General features: G+C 38.9%; 1 protein-coding gene across 1 annotated transcript; it reads right to left on the bottom strand.

Annotated features, from left to right (window-relative positions):
* Nucleotides 1-1291: 1291 nt before the first annotated feature.
* On the bottom strand, nt 1292-22595 carry LOC117496577. The gene is made up of 5 exons (XM_034148278.1): nt 22552-22595; nt 22041-22091; nt 11585-11626; nt 11079-11168; nt 1292-3530 (listed from the first exon to the last, which is right to left on the bottom strand). Exons 2-5 carry the CDS (start codon nt 22067-22069, stop codon nt 2786-2788), a joined length of 906 nt encoding a protein of 301 aa, XP_034004169.1. The 5' UTR covers nt 22070-22091; nt 22552-22595; the 3' UTR covers nt 1292-2785.
* Nucleotides 22596-23814: the final 1219 nt, after the last annotated feature.

Here is a 23814-nt window from a genome sequence, read left to right as displayed (position 1 = left end):
AATCATTGTTATCATGTGTAATCATTTGTAACCATATATCAAGTGAGTAAATAAAAACAAGTAGACTGATGTGGTCTACTGAAAGACAGCAGCTTCTTCTATTATCGTCTTCTGAACAAAGCTCCATACGGCCTCTTGGGGTTTGGATGAATGTATAATTACATTATAAATACATTTGATGTCAAATCACTCAAATCTTTCAAAGTTATCAGAAAGATGCAAATCAGGTGTTGACCCTAATTAGAAATCCTCTCCACAGATATTTAGTTTTCTTAAAAACAAAAACAGTAATGGTTTTCTGATTATGGGAAAGTGTTTGGTCCAAAAGTAGTAAATATGCAAAGTAGGTGATTTTGTTTCTCCTGAAGATATGTTTCAAAAACATGTAAATAAATGTTTTTAAAATATGCTATAGGGTAGACATTTCATTACGTCTCCTGAAGTTTCATTTGAGATTAGATTATACATGTTTATGAATATTTAATATAAGAGCACAAGTTTGGTTCTTTATTTGAATCAATATGAAACATTTAGAGTAACTAGCTCCATGTAGTGCTGTAATTAAATAACTAAATACAAGTTATTACATCTGTTATAGAGGGGTACAAAAGGGTTACATCAGAATATAGTATTTTTTGTAAAAATGGTATTTGTAGAACATGCAACTAATGCTATTGCTTAGTTCCAATCCCAGTGTGTGTGTGTGTGTGTGTGTGTGTGTGTGTGTGTGTGTGTGTGTGTGTGTGTGTGTGTGTGTGTGTGTGTGTGTGTGTGTGTGTGTGTGTGTGTGTGTGTGTGTGTGTTGATTTGTGTTGATGTGTGTCTGTGAGTGAGAGTGTGTGTGGCGGTTTATCAGTTGGTCTACGTCACTACTGCGTGCGCATGCAGATTACGTCTTTCTAACGGTCCGAGAGGTCGGTTGATTCTAGTTAAACTCTGTCTATAAAAGTGTTTATAAAAGTTATAATTTGTGATTTTAAGTGTTTCAAAATGTGTAATATATTTCTATATAATATTAAATCAATTCAGTGTAAATCCTGTTAAAGGTGGGGTAGGTAATTTTGGAGAAACCAGCTCGAGTGTGTAGAATTTGAAAATACACAACCGGAAAAAATCTGCCACTTCCTTACAGAGCCCCTCCTCCAACACACACGAACGCGCACATGACCAATGAGGGCACGAGATAAGTTTGTGCCCAGATGGAAGGCTGACAGGCAGGTAGGCCATCCAGTTATTTTAGCCGGGCCGGCTCAAATGATTGGTCGTGCTTTTTACAGTACTCATGTATATCATGAAATAATGCATTGGTTTATTTGCCATACTTTGTATATAGAGGAGAGAGAGAGCTGCTGTAGCTAGCATTGAACAGCAGGGGGGGCTCTTTCCTCAATTTGAAACCAGAGCAACAATTGAGGGTCTGTGTTCGTCTGGAGCTCCACAAACTCTCTCAATTATATTCATGCTGGTAACGACGAGTATCCTCATTCAACATCTCTTCCAAACAATCCTTCAGTTTGTTTTCTTCTTCTTCTTCTGCTTGGTAACCAGCTGGAGGAGCATGCACAGTTAGCTACAGTTTGGGCTGCATGCGGAACTTCACGGACATTGTGAGGAGAGACTTTGGGTCACAAAGGACAAAGGGAACCCACACGTGGAAAGTATGAATTGTCCATAATGTGTACAGTGAAGTAAGGGTTGGTTATTGAACGGTAAACCACACAGGACGCTGTTTCCAGGAATTACAAAGATAAAAAAGGTCAATCACATTATCAACATCACACTTGGTATAATGAAATACCTTTCATCAAACTGTAGAGCTTGTTTTCTTCTCAGCTGTGTTCTCTTGGAGGAGATCCCTAGTGGCTTTACCATACAGACAAGTAGCTCAGCGCTGATTTTATTCTTGGATTTTCCTCCATTTTGCTTTTCATCTCCTCCAGTTTCTTGACCTTCTCTGTTTCTCCCTTCTCCCTCATCTTCTCAATCAGGAAGTCCAGGTGGACCTGAGTGGCCAGGGAAACAACCTTCAGAGCGATCTCATCCAGTCTGACAACATGTTGGAAAGACTCTTCCAGAAACTGATCTTTGTCTTTCTGGAGCTCTGTCATTTTCTTCTGGAGAGTTTCCAAGAGGCTCCCTGACTCCTCACTTTCTTTTTCACTCTTCTCAAACATCTCTTTCATCTCTTGTTTGTCCTTCTTAACTCTCCTGGTCTTTCTCACATATTCCCAGTGTGTTTTCAGATGATTTGAATCACTGCACTCATCCTCACATGCAGTGCATTGTTTTGCTTTCACGTGTTTGGATACATGACACTTCCCAGTACATGCTGTGCAGTAGAGCTCATTCTTATGGCCTGATACACTACACTCTTTGTTGCATATTGTGCATTTGTTTTGCATGACCTGACATCCATCCAGGCCCACTGGGCATGGATAGTGACAAGTCTCCTTACAGACTTCACAGCAGGTAGCTCCAAAGTTTAACGACCACCACCACCAGTTTAAACGTTCTTTACATTTATAGACTTCATCAACTTCTATTGTGAAGTCTTTGTTATTCTTCATGTCTTGTTCGTGTTTCTTCAGACCTTCCTGAGTCTGTTTGATCTCTCTCTGTTTCTGTTCAATGAACTGAACTCTCTCCTGCAGGTTGTGGATGCAGGCTGTCAGGCTGATGCGTCTATTCAACACTTCAACGGTTTTTTTCAGGTCCTGAGGTTTGGTTCTTTTCAGGAAATCTGCGAATTGACTGATTTGGTCCTCTGTTGATTCCCAAGCATTCTTTAGAGCAAGCTTATTTTTTTATTTCTCTCTCTTTTCTGGGCGTTATTAAACATGAAATGAACAGGCTGACCCTCCTCGTCTTTTGCACACATGATTTTCGCATCTTTCAGAGCTTGTAGAACATTATGAGGGCTAAAAAAATCTGAGTATGTGACGAGGGCAACGATGTTCTTCTCTATGTCTTTTCCAAACAGAGACACCACTGAATCAAAGACGTACATCAGTCGGTCACTCGGTCGACAGTCACTCCCTTTCAGCACCAGACACACTGCATCGATCTCATGAACTCCATCTGTTGAGCAGAACAAGTCCAACAATCTTTCGCTGACGAGGACATCTTTGTCAATCCCTTTGGTATGTCCGTATCCAGGGGTATCGATGATGGTCAGAGAGAAGGGCAGAGTTCTGTCTTCAAGACCAAAGACCTCGTACACGATCACGTCTGACGTCTGAGTTTCTGATTGACTCTTCTCCTCTTCCTGTACCATCTGAAAACAGACATCCTCCTCAAAATCCACTCCCAGGGCGTAGTTAACCAGAGCGTTGATCAGAGATGATTTTCCTGTTTCTGTTTCACCAACAAGCAAGATGGTTTTGTTTATCTTTGTTGGATCTCTTTCACCGAGAGTCAGTCTTCTTATAGAGCCAATGTTCTTTTCTTCTGGTTTCAGCCGGTAGACAGAAGGAGATCCTGGAATGATCTCAACTCTGTATTTGGTGTTATCATGTTTGTATGAGATGTTCCTGTAGAAAAGTACAAATATTAGCTCCAAACTACTGAACATAGAATTACAAAAATACCACCTCACAAAAAAGTGGTTTAGTGTCTGTATACCTTAATCCTCAAAGAACTCTCAAACATGATTATTATATATGTTTATATATGAATTATATATTTGAATATTAATTACTCAAAGGCCACAAACTATTTTACCTGGAACATGTAATATTCATTGCTATCGGGATGTTAAGAGCATTCCATGGAATATAACAAAAAGTGTATCTCGAGCCGGTTTCTCAAACTTACCTACCCCACCTTTAATGGAAAATGTACTGTATGCGTTCACTTTCACTTTCATGAAAGTGTACTTGTACAACGTGAGGCTAGTCCAGACATATCCAGTCTTTGACTACAAAGGAATACAATGACTTATACACATATATGGGTATAAATGGACATGTATTTGCTTCTGCTTCTAATGGAAAGATATAAAGTCAGCCTTTAGTGAGACACAGGAGTAGAAATGTACTGCTGGCCACACATATATGGGTATAAATGGACATGTACAGATGAAGCGTCTTATTTTGGACAGTTTAAAGTGCGAGGGTCGTGATCGGTTCATGCACGTTCCGTGATGGCCGGCCGGCCCCCAGTCAGACTTGATACCGCCCCCATGATAAATACATTTAATTATTGTGAAGCCAGCTGCAATGGATCATTGATCCACCAGGGGGTGCAGTGGGGTTCCACACTGGAGTCATGTGAAATCAACTTCTAAATAATAGATGTTGTTTAGTCGGAAAAAACGAACGAGCCGGCTCTCCCGATTTTTAATCCTAATTTAATCATCATCATTGATGTTTATGTTCGCCGAATTGACATGAAATCACTGACAAATATGAATATTCTGTATTCAACTTCATTGAAACGATCAGGATGGGTGTTATTTTTCCCCACAATGACCAAGTCGCTGCAAATGATCCCATGTATTACATGTACATGGCCACATTCTCAACAAAGTTACGTAACGAAACATTCTGTATTCCTTGCTTACTTTTTATTTAATGCTTTATAACAGCTGGAATAGTTCGTTTAGAACAGGCACCTCACTCGCAATCTGCTCCTCCGCAACGCCTACCACCTACCTCCGGCTGAAATTATGAATGTACAGTAAGGCATAGTAATCATAGATAACACGGCAGGGTCCGTTACAGTTTGTTTTCATCTGATTTCAAATATTTCAAATGTCTGAAGTTAATAAATACATTCTCAGTGTTCAAGTCAATAATAGTCATATAAGAAAAGTACTGATCTAATAACAGAGATTTTATAAGGACTTTTCAATGTTCGACATCGCTCATGTGAAATACAGTAAACTGGATGTTGTGGTGCCGAGAGGCGGGGTATCAAAAGTACAAGCTAAACTTTTATTTAGCATCTGAACACACTTGTAAACAACGTGATGCCCGGGAAGCGAAGACCCGGCGGAAACAGCTGGTCTGGTTCACTAAAATGTCCGTGTACAGTATATCTGGTACTAATGTATAGCGGATCTTTGTTAAGATCCATATGTCAGTAGAGATGGGATGGCAGAAGGTGCTATATATATATATATATAATTCCAAAGCTGGTAAAGACCTTTCAAATTTAGCAATAATAGTCATATAAGAAAAGTACTGATTTGTTCTTGAATCAACTTTTTTATGGAAAATGTTTTATGTAATTTTATTTCATTTTAAATAAAATGAAAGACATTCACAGTTAATGTAATTAGATATACATTATTAATGCCATACATTTTTGCATAAATATTTATTCAGTATGATAGCTGTCTAACAGAAGTTAAATCCATTTCTCACTTATTCTGACAATGTACTTAACCCCAAATAAAAGAACCCAATAAAAATAGTTGTTAAATAATAGTGAAGTCACGTTGTAATAACAATAACTCATCTCTCTCGGTTTTTTGAGTTTTTTTTGTGTGCTTTGCCAAAAGCCACTGTGTCAAGTGTCCTAGTTGGGTTACCGTAACGAACAGCAGCCGGCTCTCGATTTTTAATCCTAATTTAATCGTTTATGTTCGCCGAATTGACATGAAATCACTGACAAATATGAATATACTGTATTCAACTTCATTAAAATGTTATTAACGTGCCTAAACTCAGTAATTCACTAAAAATTACTGATCCCTCCGCGTCGCGGAGGGATCTTGATCCCTGGGTGTTATTTTTCCCCATAATGACCAAGTCGCTGCAAATTATCCCGCTTATTACATGGCCACATTCTCAACAAAGTAACGACATGACTCCCAATATTAATTAAAATGCTTTTATGGATTTAGAAAATATTTTTGTTGATTTAAAACATAGTTCTATGTATTGATTTAAATTTACATGCATCCGCTAAGAAAAATAGTCCGTTGTTACCGTTTTTTCTCAGCTGTGTGTTCACACTCCTAACTCTGATCTTTCTTTTCCAACAGTTAAGTTAACTGTAGGTTACTCTGAGTGACAAGCTTACAGTTAGTGAAGTAACACTTTTTTTTTGTGAGTCACGACCTCGCTGTTTCATTCTAACATAACGCTCCAAATATGACTGTTTCCACTCGGACTTCAATACAGCAACACCATTGTTTGGTTTCCATGGTAGCGTGTCTCTTTAGTAGCGTGCACTCCTTTCCTGTAAATTACAGGTCCAGCCAGGCAAAACAGTAATATGAAATATGAACGTTAGTTTTTAACTGAAATGATCAAATAAAGTCAAAATGTCACAGTGTTTACAAACATTGACCATACCGTTCACCAGCCCCCACCCCACTCTTTGTTTAAAACGAATTGGCCATCGGAATGTGTGTGTCCCAACCCCCCCCTGTGATATCTCTTCACAGGGGGGAGAGAGTTAGACGCTCGTGAATTGTCAACGGGGGGGGGGCCTCTCTGCACGGAGGAGCCGCGGAGAAGTGAATCACAGTGATCTGCTATTTTAAAGTAAATTCAACACATATCGACCCTAAATATAGCATATATTAAGAACGAGAAAGTGTTAACATCGTTTTTTGTAAACATATGACCAATGTGCGAGGGTGATGACATCAGAGCATCGTCCTATGGGCTTAGCCCCGGACAGGTACAACAGGTATTCACTCAGAGGGGGGTAGTTACTCATTTACATGTCAAAAAGCAACATACAGTAGGCGGGTGGGGGATGGTGAACGTTTACATTTCTCTACAGCAGTGGTTCCCAAACTTTTTGTGCCCAAGGCACACCAAAGGACAAGTAAAAATCTCAAGGCACACCTATTGTGCGAAATAGCCCTTATAACACGTGTTATCACTCATATCATGTAAAATATCTGTAAATGTGCATAATTATTTACTAATGCCAAATAAAATGTATAGATAGAACAATCAGTGGTTCAAGTTAGTATATTCCTCAGTGTAACATATCCACTAGTTGCAAAGCTTAAACATTTTTATATATTTTTTTATTTTAAGGGAAAGGATGTTTTCACTACTCAGTTTGTCAACTATGTTACGGACAAACTTGATGTCATTACAATCATTTGATTAAGTCCTGCACTTCAAGTAAAATCACATTTGAAAGGCTCTTGAGTCTATTCTACCATATATCCAAAGATTTTTTAAAGTTTAAAAAATAATTGTATTAAAGTTTTGTTTTTTCATGTGATATGTTCAGCACTGTCATTAAGTTTAGGGATATTTTGTATTATAAAACTACCATACAGGTCATTTTGATAGTTTTAAGAGATGTCATGTAAAACTCCAACCTGTGTAGATATACATTATACTATAAAGGATATCAGAAGCACTATTTTAGATATTTTAAATTTGAAAAAATGAGGTGCAACATAGTTGACAATGAAAGTCAAACATTTGACGCAAATAACATAGTTGACTGGACACATTATTAACCATCAGCACTATGTTAATTTCAAGGCAGAAGTGCAAAATTCCATTGATAATGATGTGTAATGACGTCTACATGTCGTACAAATTGTCAACTAGGTTACCTGTCAACTAAGTTACTACAGTTATTACAGTACTGGGTAACTCAGTTGACAGGTAACCTAGTTGACAATTTCCCTATTTTGACCCATCATTTCAATGGTAGGCCTTGCCTGGATGACCACATGTCATTTTCTTGAACAGGTTAACATCACATTTGCACATATAATTGAATTAAAATCATTAAACAATTGTAAACCATAACAATGTACGTAACATTGTTGATTGTCAATGAGTATATTAATTGACCATGTGCTATTATACATAAAATATTGTAAAAATGTAGAGGACAATCACCACAGTGTGTTCAAAATGTCTGCCAAAGAGGAACATGGCATCATGTGATGCTGGTGACATGGTATTGGGACAAACAATTTTTGAGTTAAAGGGGGAAGTTCTGTTAGTAACATAGTTGACAGAACTTTTGCGGACATTCATATATTAAGATATTTAAATTATTTAAAGGGGGAAATGAATTAAAAATATGTTATTATTCTTTAGTATTTAGACTTTTGAAATAAATGAATCATTTTTAAATTTACTTTAATGGTTTTTATTCATTATTTTGAATCCAAGACACCCTCAACTGAAAAACGGACATAGCAAAAACTGACAATTTAAGAACATCATGACACATTTCAAGCTAAATAAAGCATAGGATGCACATAATGTTTGTGTGATATTATAACATGCTTTCCAATAATAGGCAAAATATGATATTTTTGAAGAAAATAGTTAGAATAATTATAATTATCATCAATGGACATCAATGGACATGGAATGTACCCTAAATTGTAGAATCACTCAGCAGTTACATACACCAAACCTTCCAGTTATATTCCTAACAATATTATGAAGGCTTTTACAGAAGGGTTTGGTCATATATAATTCATAGCCTGAATTATATAACATTTTATACCTAAAAACATGGTGAAAATTGATATTTTAGGGCTGTTGACAGTATTTTCTGATTTATGGAGTGATACAAAGAGATATCCAAAATCCCTTCTGTAAAAGCCTTAGATACTAATATGACTACAAAATGAAACAATAATTTTGATCCTGGCTTTATCCAAAGTTCAGATTTCGGTTCCTGAAATGTGTTAAAATATGCGCATATTTCATGAGATAATGGTTCATTTGGATATTTAAACATGCTATTTCAGAAAACTTGTAATACAAAAAACAATTGCCTTATTGTAAGTAATTAACTGGAGAAATATTTAGCTGATATCTTTAAGTTAAAAATACCCTATTCACCTGGGGTGTCTCGCCTTAATTAGATGTTTGATAAGTGCAGATCACATAGTAAAACACGTACACAGATACATTATTTTGTATTTTTATTAAATTCGACAATGTCAATTTCACTTTCCACTATGTCCACCGTTGTTTTTCACAACCAATGGCAGAACTTTATTGAGGCCTGTAATTAGTCAACTACAGGTCTCTTGAGTCAGTCTTTTTCTTCCAAAAAGCTTGTGACAAGATGTTATTGCTCTTGGGGCATTAAAAACAAGATTTTAACTTTAGTTTTTTATATAATATCTGCATTTTCTATTGTGAAAAACTAAGTCTTAGTTATTTAATATATAGCGCCATCTCCTGGTTAAACCCTGAAATTGGAGAATAGTGGGAGGGCCTAACATTCCTGAATACTGGTCTTTGGCAGGCAACTGGCTGGCAACTGGCTGGCAGTCGGCAGGAAGCTGTATGCTGGGGTCCAAAATAAGAGGCTCCATCTGTATTTGCTTCTGCTTCTAATGGAAAGATATAAAGTCAGCCTTTAGTGAGACACAGGAGTAGAAATGTACTGCTGGCCTGAGGAATTTACCTCAAAAGAATGATCGGAGAGAAAATGTAATTAACAGCTGGAACTAATTTTAAACTGGTGACTTAAGAATATACTTTAAAGTTCATACCAGAGGGCATTTTTTAACCGGTGACGTAATGACTATACCTTTAAAGTTTTACTGGTGGGTCAAAATTAAATAACATGCTAAAGCTTTTTACTTTTTAACAAGTGAATTAAGAAATACACCTTAAAAGTTTATACCGGAGGGAAATAATTGTCACATTGTTATGAGAAAGGTAAAAACCTTTTTCATAACACATTTTTCAAAAAGATAAACAGTGAAAAATAAAAAAAAATAAAACATGAAATCATTCTTGTGTGGACCAAAATACGATATTATTCAAGTGACTATTCTTAACCAAAGTGACATAAATGGCATAAAAACATGTGCTTCTTATATGGGTCATTTTTGACCCACTTATGTGAGAGTGTAGGGTCTAATCACTCGTGCATCTAAGGGTTAAACTGATGTATTATGTTGTCTGCTTTAAAACAGCAGTTAATTGAACCTGGTTCTCCAGAAGTTAGTAGAGGTAAGACCTTTCAGAGGTGGATCTGAGCCTGGCGGTAAACTTGCATAGACTCAATAGCTTCTGATAGGTCAATCAGTAGGTCTGATTAGTAGTCAGAGATTAATACAGGTCCCCGACGCAACAACAGGCTGTGTATTAAAGGTCTCCTATTATGCTATTTTTAGGCATATATTATGGGTCTCAGATATATAAAAATTAGGGCTGTCAAGTTAACGCAAAAAAAAATTAACGCCACTAATTATTTTAACGCGATTAACGCATGTGTATTTTTTGTCCTCGGCCGCCCCGTAGTTTCAGAGCGCATCGAGTTTAAAATACCATCTACAAGCTGATGCTGACAGCCCCGCTCCTGCCGCCCGCTTGTGGCAGACCACACTTCCACGCTCACCGGCAGGCCCAGACTGGCCATCGGGAGGACCGGGAGGGTGTGTGTATGTGTGGCGCGAGCGAGGCACACCTTACGTGTTGTTGTTGTTGTTAGCATCTGGTGCTAGCTAGCTGAGCTAACGGATATAAGGAGCTGTTTCAATGAAAACAGAGGAGCGACATTTCGCCGACAGCTGCGCCGAGCACTTGACTTTATGCAGGTAGCCAGACAGCACACTCAGCACGGATAGTGCGCGCAACATGATTGCAGCGTCCAGGCAGCTCCCGTTCGAGCATATATGCCTTGAGCTGCACATAGCTCCAACGATCCAACACACACACACACACACACACACACACACACACACACACACACACACACACACACACACACACACACACACACACACACACACACACACACACACACACACACACACACACACACACACCGTGGGATTTGCTACCCTGACTTCAGCGACGTGCAGTCAGGGGAGTGCTCACCTGTCATACTCCAATGTAACGGAAAAACTACTAAAGAAAAACTAAATAGGAGAAGGAGGAGGAGGAGGAGAAAACCTGGTCTAAATGTGTCTGATCTCCATCATCTATAGAAAATGGCTGACCTACCTTTAAGGTAAATCATGCCGTTTGAAAGACAGAGACACATTGAAGTTAGATATATGGACGAGGCACACATTGTTATCAGCACTGCAGATATGTCAGTGTTAAATAAAACTGATATACTCTGAAGGAAATGAATACTGGAAAGATTCAGAAACTGCATCTTACCCTTTGAAAGAAAGAGGGGGGGTCATGGAGCGGTCACTCTTGATGGACTCACAGCTCGATGCAGGAGCAACTGCTCTTTCCTCCTCAAGACTGAATTTAGATCAGCGTGGACGGACAGGGAGAAATGTTAGGAGCTTATATATTTGTACTTAAAGAGACCCTCAATGAGCCTTTTAGGTGTTTGGCCTCTCATTGCATATTCTTCTATTACTGGTTTTTAATTGTGAACATTCTTTATTTATTTGATCAATAAATCAATGAAACAGCACCAAAATATACAGATTAAAATCCAGCCTTTGAATGTGAACTGGACTTGGATTATTTAAAGAGGGAATTACAAGTTGATTAATAAATTACTTGTTATATTCCATTTCCTAATTCTTGTTTTTTTAAAGACCAAATCTTCTTTTTGAAAGTCAAAATTGAATGTAAAAGTATTCCTGTTTAATAAAGTAGAAAAACAACTCATTCAGGTTTCCCTGATAACAATCAGGAGAAGTGAATACCTGAGGATGAAAGGATCAGGTTCACGGGACCAGAGGTCCTCCCTATAAAAGGAGAAGAAATAAAGACAGAAGTTATTTTATTCCTACAGTTCTTCTTCTTTCTTGTGGTATTTCTTATAATTAAACATAAATGAAAACGTGTTATTATCCCAGTGTGTTGACTTCACTCTGCTTTCATCAGCATGTCCAATCTGCCCACTGATAACACATAGAAACCAGATACATGTGTTTTATGAAGCTTATATGGGGGCGACTGTGGCTGTGAGGGAGTGCGGTCGTCTTTCAACCAGAAGGTTGTGGGTTCGATTCCAGCCCGTGCAGCCAACATGTCGATGTGTCCTTGGGCAAGATACTTAACCCTGAGTTGCTCCCGAGGGCCGAATGTGTGTGAATGTTAGTTCCTAGAGTAAGGTACACTGCTCTGTATGAATGGGTGAATGACATGTAGTATGTAAAGCGCTTTGAGGGGTCGTAGAGACTGGATGAAGCGCTTTATAAGTACAGTCCATTTACCATTTATATAATGTATATATATTCAACCTTTACTCTATATATGTACTTTCACCTGTTAAAGTTCAGAGTTTATCTTGTGTCATTTTTGGTTTTTATGATTCATACTATTACTACATGTTTATTTGTATTCTCTATATTTCCATAATCTAAAGAAAAATCTCATTACATTTAAATAAAAAATAAGGACTAGGCAAAAAGATATAAATCAACAATGCAGGAAAAGTAAATGCTCATACTTTTAGTCGAATAAAACTTGACTAAATAGAAACAGGATGAAGGTGACTAAATCTGTTGTAGTAATTTATCATTAAGTCTAATTTAATCATAAGTATTACTGTAACTTAATTATCTGTTTATTTCCCACTGATTGAATTCACATCTAGCCTCTAATTTCATCTTCCTTAGAACAAACCAAAGTCTGTCTCTACAACCATTGGTTTGTAATTAACATGTATGTAAGTTTCAACCGTCTGGTCAACAAACTTCTTGTAATGTAAATTTGCTTGCTGAAGACCTTCCCCTTCCCTCCTGCTGGAGTGTATAAAGCAGGGGTCGGCAACCTTTTTGATATGAAGTGCCATTAAAAAAAAAAAATGTTATCAGCGTGCCGACGATCGTGAATTATCAACGGGGGGGGGCGGGGGAGCCTCGCTGCGGGGAAGCAGTGTGTGGACCTGTCAGCTCAACTTTAGGGGTGCTCCGATCGCCGATCCGATCGAGTGGGCGGGTCCTATGGGGATCTTCCATTTAAAGAAATGTTTAAAACTCAGTTAATGGGGCTCATTCACTGGCGCTTCCACAAACAACCAACATAATTGTTACATTCAAATGAAGTACATTATTCAAGTTTACATTAACTTTGGATAATAACACGGGAGAAATGAGCGGAAGCGCTCTCTTTTCCTCTCTCCCCCTCTCTCTCTCTCCTGACAGCCTGTCAGTATCTCATGCAGCTCACTGATCCAGTAATGAGCGACCCGACAGTGAAGAATAAATATATTTATAACTAGTTCCAGAGGTAGATAAAATAGCTAAGTGTGTTAGGTCTAACTCTTGTGTGTTTTGCTCCGCTCACCGGCCCGTCACAGCGGGTGGAGCTGCAGGATTTCTGCTTCACACACACGTTGCATACCGCTATTTTATTGTCATTTTCGGACACCTTAAAATACTGCCAGACTGGTGAAGCCATTTTGGCGAGCTTGTTTTGCCGCACACAGCGAAAAGTGTCATGTATTTTACGTCTCGCGATCGGCCTTTTTAGAGAGCACCGATCGATCGGCAGAGAGTGAGTATCGGCCGATATCGATCGCCACGCAAAAACTGCGGCATTTTTACAGCTCCTTATGGGTACTGCAATTTGTGAAGTGCTTTCCTCTGTGGTGAAACGATCAGCACTGCACAACGGAGGAAAGCGGCAGAAAGTCGCCTGGAGTTAAAGAGAGCGGGGCTGCGCTGCGTGCATGGCTTCCTTCTGCAGGTAACGGGGAGACGCGCTCTGGCGGCGGTCTCGTTCAGGATCCGAAAAATGTAATTTAAATATTTTGCACACTTATTCCACTTATTCCTAGTGTGCCACTGGTTACGGTGGCACGCGTGCCAGGGGTTGCTGACCCCTGGTATAAAGTATTGGTATTTGCTTTGGATGAGAGAGGTCTGGTGCTGGCTTCTTGGTGCAGGACTCTGTCCTTTCGGCTGAAATAGATTAACTCTGTTAAATGCTTTTTGACTTTTATTGACTTATATTAATACTTACTATTAAATAACACAACTTTGCTTTAACCTGTTAAGCACTGAGCCTGTTTTTCAGGTCTCAGGCTCGAAAATGACATTCCCAGAACAAATGACCATATCTTCCCTTCTAAAAGGGTTAACTTAATAATCTTTATTCTCAAAGTAATGATAAACCTGTGAGTTGGATGTAGAAAAGTCAGAATCAATATAGATGTTTTTTATTTTAAAGAAAATTCAGATTTTACATAGTAAAAAACTAAATTATAGTGTCCGTCCAAAAATAATTTTTTACTTATAGTGAAAACTACCCTTGGATGATGGGTTAGTAGACTAAAAGCTTTAGGAATCCAAAGTACAACATATAATAAGTACCCTGTATCAAGATTGATGCAAAACAAGTGAAATTTGACCTTTTTAAAGAGATTTAGCCAAAAACCCCCACTTCTGGGGTCATTTGGGTGGATTTGACCTATCTCTGGTCCCCCTTGCTCGATTTTGATGAATGAAATCTCTTTATAACCGCTAGAGCCAATGGAATCGAGGGAAAGTTATATACACACCAAAACGTTAACAAATAAGGAGTGAGAGTGACGCGTTACCAAAACCGGAAGCTGCATACACTCTGGTGGCTACCATTAGCAGCTAACTTTTCCGCTCCGATTTTTACATAAACAATGGAATTATGGATTATAAATAATTTCTCCAAAGGCACAGGTACATTATCAACCTATGGATCAACAGTTGTAGCATTTTTTTTTTTTCGTTTTAATGCCATTGAACACGTCTTTTGACCTAATTGACAGCTACGGTGAGACGATCTGCCGTAAAAGCTCCGTAAAGGTACGTGTTGTGATGTCTGTGTTTGCTTCCCCTGTCACAAGTTCGGATCGCTCAGTGATGATACTATACCTAAATAATCAGTGGAGTCTCAGCTTTAATCGGCTATATTGTATGTGCAGCTACGATAAGTAATAAGGGTATTTTTATCTTGAATTGTGTGCCAAAGTCAGTTTGCATTTTTTCGCTCAGGGGTCATTTAGACGCTTCTTATGAGACTTGTGTTTTGTTTTGGTAAAAATGGTTCATATCTTCAGTTAGCTGAGATTCTTCCCGTTAATCTGGTGCTACACATTAATAGTTTCATAAATGTTAAGAAGCCCTGAGACACAGTCTCGAAAAACAAACGGTGGGAGGGGTCCAATGGGGGGACCGTCGTGCTTAAGAGGTTAAGAGGTTAAAGGACGTTTTTCCATTAATTAACACTTCTTTATTAAATATTATGAATATGTCTTTATTATCAGGCTATGTTCCACAATCATTCAAAGTAGCAGTGATAAAACCGCTTCTTAAAAAGCACAACCTCGATTCAGAGGTTTTAGCCAACTACAGATGGAGCGTCTTATTTTGGACAGTTTGAAACGCGAGGGTCGTGATTGGCTCGTGCACGGTCCGTGATCGGCCCGTGATCGGTTCGTGATGAAGAGCCGGCCCCCAGTCTGACTTGATACCGCCCCCGTGATAAATAAATGTAATTATTGTGAAGCCAGCTGCAATGGATCATTAATCCACCAGGGGGTGCAGTGGGGTTCCACACTGGAGCTCATTCGATACAGTAAGCTGGATGTACAGTATGTCTGGTACTAATGTATAGCGGAACTTTGTTAAAGCTCCCATCAGAGTTCCCGTTAGCCGGTAATTACCGGACAATGACCGGTAAAATATGCTGAAGTCCGGCAAATCTAAATCTCTCCGGTCAAAATGTCCGGTCAAAATAATTTTCCCTTAGCGCAATACCGCATCAGTTGCGCCACTTATGTGACAGACAAGAATAGTATGTGACAGACAAAAGAGTATGTGACAGACAAAAATTGTCAATTCTAATGTCTAACACTTAATGTGGAGAAAGAGATGTCCTGTATGGGTTGATTGTGCGTTGATCTGTTGGTAATGCCTCGGGGTTCCGGTGGGCATGTAAACAAATGCATAATGCTGCGCTATACTTTGTGGCCTCATCCGGTTGCATAGCGACGCTTATTGTTTAGGTGTCTTTTAACAAGCAGGTAGTCATATCATTAGCTAGAACTAGCTAGATCTGATCGATATGGACATAAATGCGAGTAAAGTCTAATCTGACAGGAGAGAGAGATCGGCTGCTGCTGACGAGTCGACACGCAGCTCTGCATGATCCCCTGCAGCGGCGAGCAGAGCAAAACACACTTCAGGTTAGAAAATCACACGTAGCTATTTTAATTACCTCTCAAACTACCTAAACTAGTTATAGATATGTTTAGTTTTACTGTCGGGTCACTCATTACTGGATCCGCGAGCTGCATGATACTGACGGGCTGTCAGGAGAAGGAGAGAGCGCTCCGTTTATTATTCCCGCGTTTTTGTAAATTACTGTACACTTTTGAATAATGTAGTTAATCTACTATAATTAGTTTGTTTAATGTCGAATCATATCAATTTGTTTTAAAGCTCAATAAATAACAAAGAAGACCTTTAACCGGCACTTATCTAATTTTGTCCGGAAGATTTCAACTTTAACGGACATGTTGACCGGCAAAAAAATATTCTAACGGGAACTCTGGCTCCCATGTCATGCTTTTCCGGTTATTACCCGTCCCCTTGTGTGTTATGAAGGTTTTTATGCATGTAAACGGTGTGCAGAGTCAAAACCCTGAAAGTACACCCTGTAGCGAGTAAAACTCTAACACAGAAAATACCTCCCCAAAACGCCTCGTTGGAGATACGTCACTGCCCATTTGATTCTTCCGGGTACCGCCTGATGTCATGCGGTACCCGGAACGAAATGGACCAATCCCGAAGAGCTATGGCCACACCAGCAGCGGCGTGTTCCTCCAGAGGTTCGAAGAACCGGCATTTCACAGACGAAAGCTTCCAAAACATTGCCAGTTTGAGGCCGGATATGCACAGCTTGTTTGGACCGTTTGGAGCAGGGGAAGATCCGGGTATACAACCTGTAAGTTTGCATTGTTATTTGTGTATTTATCAAACAAGACTGTTTAAATTTGTAAACTGTGTTGGACTGCTAAGCCATTGACACAGTGCTAACTGTCCTAACTAAGTTGCTAGAGTTTCCATATATCAACTCTAATATCAGCAGATGGCCTTGCATACATGTATCTCATAGCAGGAGAATGTCTGCATTCACACACAAAATACCTATTGACAGTATACTCCGGGTGATTTGCCGTGCGGTCAGTCGCGAAACGTAATTACATTATAGCTGGCGTAGCGTGTATGCAACCGATCTAACACACGGAGCTAGAGCTAGTTTTGGTCGGAAAAACATTTTTGTGATGCTACGTTGCTAACGTTTAAATATATCAACTACAATGTTAGCAGATGGCCTTACATGTTTGTCATGGCAGGAGAATGTCTGCAGTCACACACACGGAATACTCATACAGTATACTGTACTGTGATTTACCGTACATTGTGACAGTACATATACTGCATGTAGCTAACGAGGCTAGCTGTATGCTAGCGCAAAACAATGTATTCATGCAAGTTACATTGTATGGTAGCAGAATACCCGTATACGATTGCAATTATAAACACGTTATTGCTAGCCTAATATGAACCACTAGCTTTTGTTCATAGTAGTTTTATTACACTGCATTATAGTTGTCGTTCCTCCAAGCGAACGTTCATATCGTGTTAGCTACCAAGGTAAACAAAGCTAGGTTAGCATATTAGCAGGCAAGCTGTTCATTACACTCCTACAACTACTACTAACGAATCTAAAACAACTAAGTTTCTCTAATATTTTGTGATTTGCATTTGATTTCGTCCAGCCAGATCCTGGCGGACAATCCATGACGGGGACGGGACTTCTACTACTACTGAGGCCTCGTGCTAAAAGGCACCGCACCGACTGTGCGCAGGCAAGATGCGAGGAGGAATGGATGATATACCGTGTGTGTATATGTATATTTATGTTCATTTTGTACATTTCTAAAAATAAAGTTTAATGGAAATACTTAGTAGGCCTATCCTTTCTTCCCTGAATTCATATATAGCAAACCATGATTTGATTTCTCATCAAACAGTAGTAGTTTATAACGGGTACAAATAACTTACTCTTTGTTATGAGCGGCTCGTAGGCCACAACGGAAAGACAAGGAGACATACACGAGTTTACAAAACCACGGCACATTTATTGTGGTAAATGCAGAGATAGGTGGTTGAGAGGATCGCAGAGTTAGTCTTCCTGCAGCCGCTTTGGAGAGAGACTGGGGCCGTAGTGTCCGGAGGTGTCCGTGATCGTGCTGATTAGCCTCTTCAGCTCCACCCCATCGTAAGACAAAGGCCCTGGGGCCGTCACACTCTTCTATAACAACAGTTAAAAATATATATGTATATAAAATATACAGCTGTACCGACGCCATGATAAGACTGATGTTACGCTGAGAGCAGCCGGGAAAAGCACTGTTAGACATGGGCGCAGCCTCTCTGGTGGTTGACTAATCAGAACGAGTGGCCGAGCTGACCAATCGGAGCACACTAGGCTCACAGGGAGGGGGGGGCAAGAGCTCCAACGAGTCGTTTAGTGGAGAAAGTGAATACTGCTGAATACACATGCTTGACAGAGATGCTGTATGCGAAACCAATGTGAGTTTGGAAAATTGCACAGTATAAATCTATTTTAGTATACCTCAACAATGTAATTATGATCAGTGGAAATGGCCATGACATGGGCCCTTTAAGAGGTTAAACTTCTATTATTTGTTCATTTCTTGCCAACCAGGTTGTTTCTGTTTTTAAAGTGGAATTTCCTCCACACAAACTAACAAAGACATTTGAGACAGGACTAAGACTAAATTAAAACCATCAAAACCTTAAAAACATATTTATTTTAAGTAATTAAACTAGGAGGAGGAGGAGGAGGAGGAGCAGAAAACCTGGTCTAAATGTGTCTGATCTCCATCATCTATAGAAAATGGCTGACCTACCTTTAAGGTAAATCATGCCGTTTGAAAGACAGAGGTAGATGGACACGGCTAACAACATTTCTAACGTGAACAAGCATGATCTACCTCAGTGACCACCAACTGGCGGCCCGCGGGCCACATCCGGCCCGCCAGACATTCTCATCCGGCCCGCACGACGGGGGTGACTGTGGCGTTGGCGGAGTGGTTACTGCGTTCGCCCCCCACCCATTTTTTTGCGGGACAGTAGACTTTGAAACCTTCCCTGCCTTGAAGAACAAGTGATCCTTCGTTGTGAAGAGTCTGCTTTGTGCGCTCCGCACCACAGCAGTAGCCCCGCTGCGACAGAGTCCAACAGAGAGGCAGGAGCTGCGGGACAGTAGCCTAGAAGCAGGGTTGGGTTGTAACGGAATACATGTAACGGCGTTACGTAATCAGAATACAAAAATCAAGTAGGCTAACTGTATTCAGCTGGCGTTACATTTAAGGCTGTGCATCTTCACTGGTCTCACGATTCGATTCAATTCGATATCCTGATGCATCACGATTCATCACGATTCATACCAATGCGTTGCATCCTCAATTTTCTATATTACTGCACATGGCTTATTTTTCATCAATGCATACATGCAGTAAATACATATGAACTCTCTTTTTATTATTTAGAAAGTGCTTCAGAAATCAATAACATAAATGTCTTGACATTAATTTATAAACCAAAATAAATTAATTGTATAGGTCTAGCCTCCCTATATCTGTGTGTGAAGTTGTTCCATCCTCAAAAACAAAAAACGAATGCTTCTGCCGTCTAGCTGCAGCTTCTAGCAACGGTCTTCTGTTAAAGAAAGGACACTGAATGTCCTGAATGTGGCATCACACACAGGACTTGAGTCTGAACACAGCAGACAACAGGAGTATTTACAACAGCATATACAAACTAAAATAGTGCATGTGGGTGCACACTTACATTCTCTGTCTTACTGTTACATAAATCCCATGAATGTATGAGATTAAGTTAGCTTCATTATATCTCAATCAGTGATTAAGTGAATAATAAAGTTTCTATCGGGTCACTATCAGCCTGTCACTCATTATTTTCAGGGAGGGGGCGGGGCTTGGAGGAACGGAGAGGAGACGGTGATCGCGGAAGCTTTTTTCCTCCTGCCTTCACAAACTTTACACACGTATATATCGTCTGAAAATTGCTAGAGGACATTCATACTCTGCAATCCAAGACTTCATTAAATCCACCAAAAACCTGACATGATTGTAACGCGATTATTTTTGAAAAACATAAATCCTTGTGTCTCTGAGCTGCCGCGACACGGAGTGATTCAGAGCGGGTCCTTCTGCTGTTGGTTCTGGACTGGTGTTCTTGTGTTGGTGGATAAAGCAGGCTGCTCCGTGTTTGGTGTTGCTGTGCCGCTGTCACGTCTGTTCCCTGATCTCTGCGTCACCGACCGATTTAATATTAAAGTGACAGAAAAAAAAACGTTATAGTAAAGCCGCGGCCGGAAAATCAGGAAGCAACGTTACTACGCTATAATCGGTTATCTTCCGTCACTGCATCGATACCGAATCGTCCACGTCCGCATCGCAATGCATCGTAGAAATGATTATTTTCAACACTCCTAGTTACATTTGAAAAACGAGTAATCTGATTACAGTTACTTTCGTAAACCTGAAGTGAATACATTTTGGATTACTTATTGCAATTATTGGTGGAAAAGTTTCCTCACAAAATGTAATATTCATTACCGGCAGAACTGTGTGCACACTGCACAGCGCTGCAGCATGTCTGTGAGCGAGAGAGAGATGCAGCGTGTCTGTGAGCGAGAGAGAGATGCAGCGTGTCTGTGAGGCCCCGCCCTCGCACGCAGATCAGAGAGATCTCTTTTAAAATATATTGAAAGTTAGAAACGGAGATGGTTCGATAAAATGTGCAAGATAACGTTTATGTAGCATTTCTTTATTGTCTAAATGATGACATTTCATAACGGGATCAAATCAAAGTGAATGGCCTGCTGCTGCTGAATGCATGGGGCAAGTGACTGGAAAACGTTTTAAAAGTTATTACATCGTTTCAGATAATAAATAATAATGATAATTCATTCTATTTAGGGGCGCCTTTCAAAGCACCCAAGGACACCTGACAATTCATAACATATTCTAAGGAAAGGTTTAAGAGAGTACAAATAATGCAGTCCGGGTGATGTTTTTTATGTGGGGTGCAGATGAGAGGGAGCTGTCCAGAATGACACCAAGATGTTGTGTTTGAGTTGTGCTCTTGATAAGCCATTAAAACAGTGAAATAAGTGTCTCCTGTTCACCAAAACATACCCATCTGTTATGGAAAAATAAAGTATTCCAAAAGTATTCTAAAAGTAATCTGAATACGTTTTTTAAGACACGTAACTGTAACTGTATTCTGATTACTTTCAGAGCCATGTATTCAGTATTTAGTAACCGATTACATTTACAAAGTAACCCTCCCAACCCTGCCTAGAAGTGATCCTTCGTTAGCGTGAAGAGTCTGCTAACGAAGAGTCGTCCCCCCCGGTCCACAAATTCAAAATTCTGGGCTATATAAAAATCACTGGCCCGCGATAGTGTCTATTGGATACATTTTGGCCCTTGGACAAATGTAGTTGGTGATCCCTGATCTACATGATGGACATATTCCCCCTGCTGTTTAGACACTCAGTTAAGGTATCGAGAAAGAACGGGTTGAGAAACTTCATAATGCTTTAAAGTCTGATAAGTATTATCTAAAGGGAAATGTGCATCGGTTAAAAAACATATTTCTTTTAAATAATTAAACTAGATTTTTTATCCAATATTCCTGTTTCTAATGCAGTCATTAACTATGAGCTAGAACACAGGCATTACCTTCACGATAAGGTTTGTTCAGCTAGTTTCAATGTTGAATATTGATGTGATGCTGAAACTAACAGCACTTTGCCATGAATGGAGTTATGGCAGGCTTCCTTTTTTTATTACAACATTGTTTTTTAGTGAAGGTGGCGCTGATAGCACAGCACTGTGTTTCACCTTTTTTATTTGTGTTATTCAAATCAAAATGTCATGAGGTTTATAACCAAAGACTAAATGCTTTGAATCACAGAAACCAGTGTTTTATTTCTCAGAAATGTAACTAACTAATCTCTTTGAACAAAATGTCTGGATGTCCAGAATGAACCCGGTTAGCCTGTCAAACAGCTGGATCTGACATGAACATGAAAAGGTCTTCATCTCACCTCTCGTTTTGTGACTCAGCTCCACTCATGGTGAAAGGGATGGTCAAGAAACTACAGAATAAAATACAAAGACAAATCTTGTAAGTCAAATTAAAATTGTATTGAAGAAGTATTCAGATTCCTTTTTGAATACATAATTGTATTTAAATAGACCCTGAATAAGCCTTTTAAGTCTTTGGCCTCACATTGCATATTCCTCTATTACATGTTTTTTATTGTGAACATTATTTCTTTATATGCTACTAATAAAAAATATAAATCAATGACATAGCACCAAAATATACAGATTAAAATCCAGCCTTTGAATGTAAACTGGACTTGTATTATTTAAAGAGGGAATTACAAGTTGATTAATAAATTACTTGTTATATTCCATTTCCTAATTCTTGTTTTTTTAAAGACCAAATCTTCTTTTTGAAAGTCAAAATTGAATGTAAAAGTATTCCTGTTTAATAATGTAGAAAAACAACTCATTCAGGTTTCCCTAATAACAATCAGGAGAAGTAAATACCTGGGAGGGATGATGGATCCATGGTCAGGGGACCAGAAGTCCTCCCTATAAAAGGAGAAGAAATAATGACAGAAGTTAATTTATTCATACAATTCTTCACCTTTCTTTGTTAAACGTAAAGAACTTGAATACAAAATGCAAGTAGATGTACTGCCATTAAAATATGTATATTTGACTCCGTGTTAAATACTCATTATGTAGAATGATTTCATGTCAGAACAATGTGTATTTCACAATTTGATTTACTTAAAGGTGGGGTAGGTAAGTTTGAGAAACCGGCTCGAGATACACTTTTTGTTATATTCCATGGAATGCTCTTAACATCCTGATAGCAATGAATATCTTAAGTGCTTTGACAAAAAATCCATTAGAAAAATTCTAGCGCACTCGAGCTGGTTTCTCCAAAATTACCTACCCCACCTTTAATGACCTTTAATCATGTTTAATATAGTAGCTGTTGAAAATACATCTAATTTCAGCTCATTTATGTACTGTTTTTTATTAATTAATTGTTTTGTATCATAATGTATTTTTTGTTGATTAATCGTAATATCATTAAATAAGTAAAGTGGATTAAATGTTCATTAATTCCCCCTAAATGTAGGGCAGTAAACCTATGAAGTAGCAGAAAATAGTTAAATGCTTTAAAATTGTCCTGAATTACATTACATTTGTGTATTTCTTGTTAACTTAAATAATGTTTGATTAAATATGACAAGAGAGTTTCCTGTAATCGGAAATAACACATTAGTAAGATCTCCTTATATAACAAAATGTCCGACAAAGATAAACAACATTTTTTATAATAACAGTATTAACTTTAATTCAGCTTCGGTTGTGGTAACAATGTACAGCAACACAAAAACATCGCGACCAACCGTCACATTAACGGTTTACAAAGCCCTTAAAAAAAGTGTTCTAGAACAATGAGGAAGTTTGTGCTAAGCTAACTGAGGCCAAGCTAGCATACACGGTTAAAGACATTTATAAACTAGATAGCATTCGTGGTAACGTTACAGCATGAGTAGTATTACATATATACATATTTCATATGTACTGAGACTGAATCAAAGTGTTCAATAATATACGTTTATATGTCGATGGGTTTAATCCGCAGTTCATCTTACCTTTACTGCGCAGCAGTTATTTGCTGAAGTGAAAGTGAAACTTAACATGAATCCAGACATAACAAGGAGATGTGACATCAGTTGGAGGTTGGTTGTAGAGCAAACACACGGATTACAGGGAGTCAGACATTAATAA

The sequence above is a fragment of the Trematomus bernacchii genome, unplaced genomic scaffold (genome assembly GCF_902827165.1).
Source record: "Trematomus bernacchii unplaced genomic scaffold, fTreBer1.1, whole genome shotgun sequence".
Taxonomy (NCBI): domain Eukaryota; kingdom Metazoa; phylum Chordata; class Actinopteri; order Perciformes; family Nototheniidae; genus Trematomus; species Trematomus bernacchii.
The sequence above is the reverse complement of the archived record's forward strand: the minus strand, read 5'-3'. Positions and strand labels throughout refer to the sequence as shown.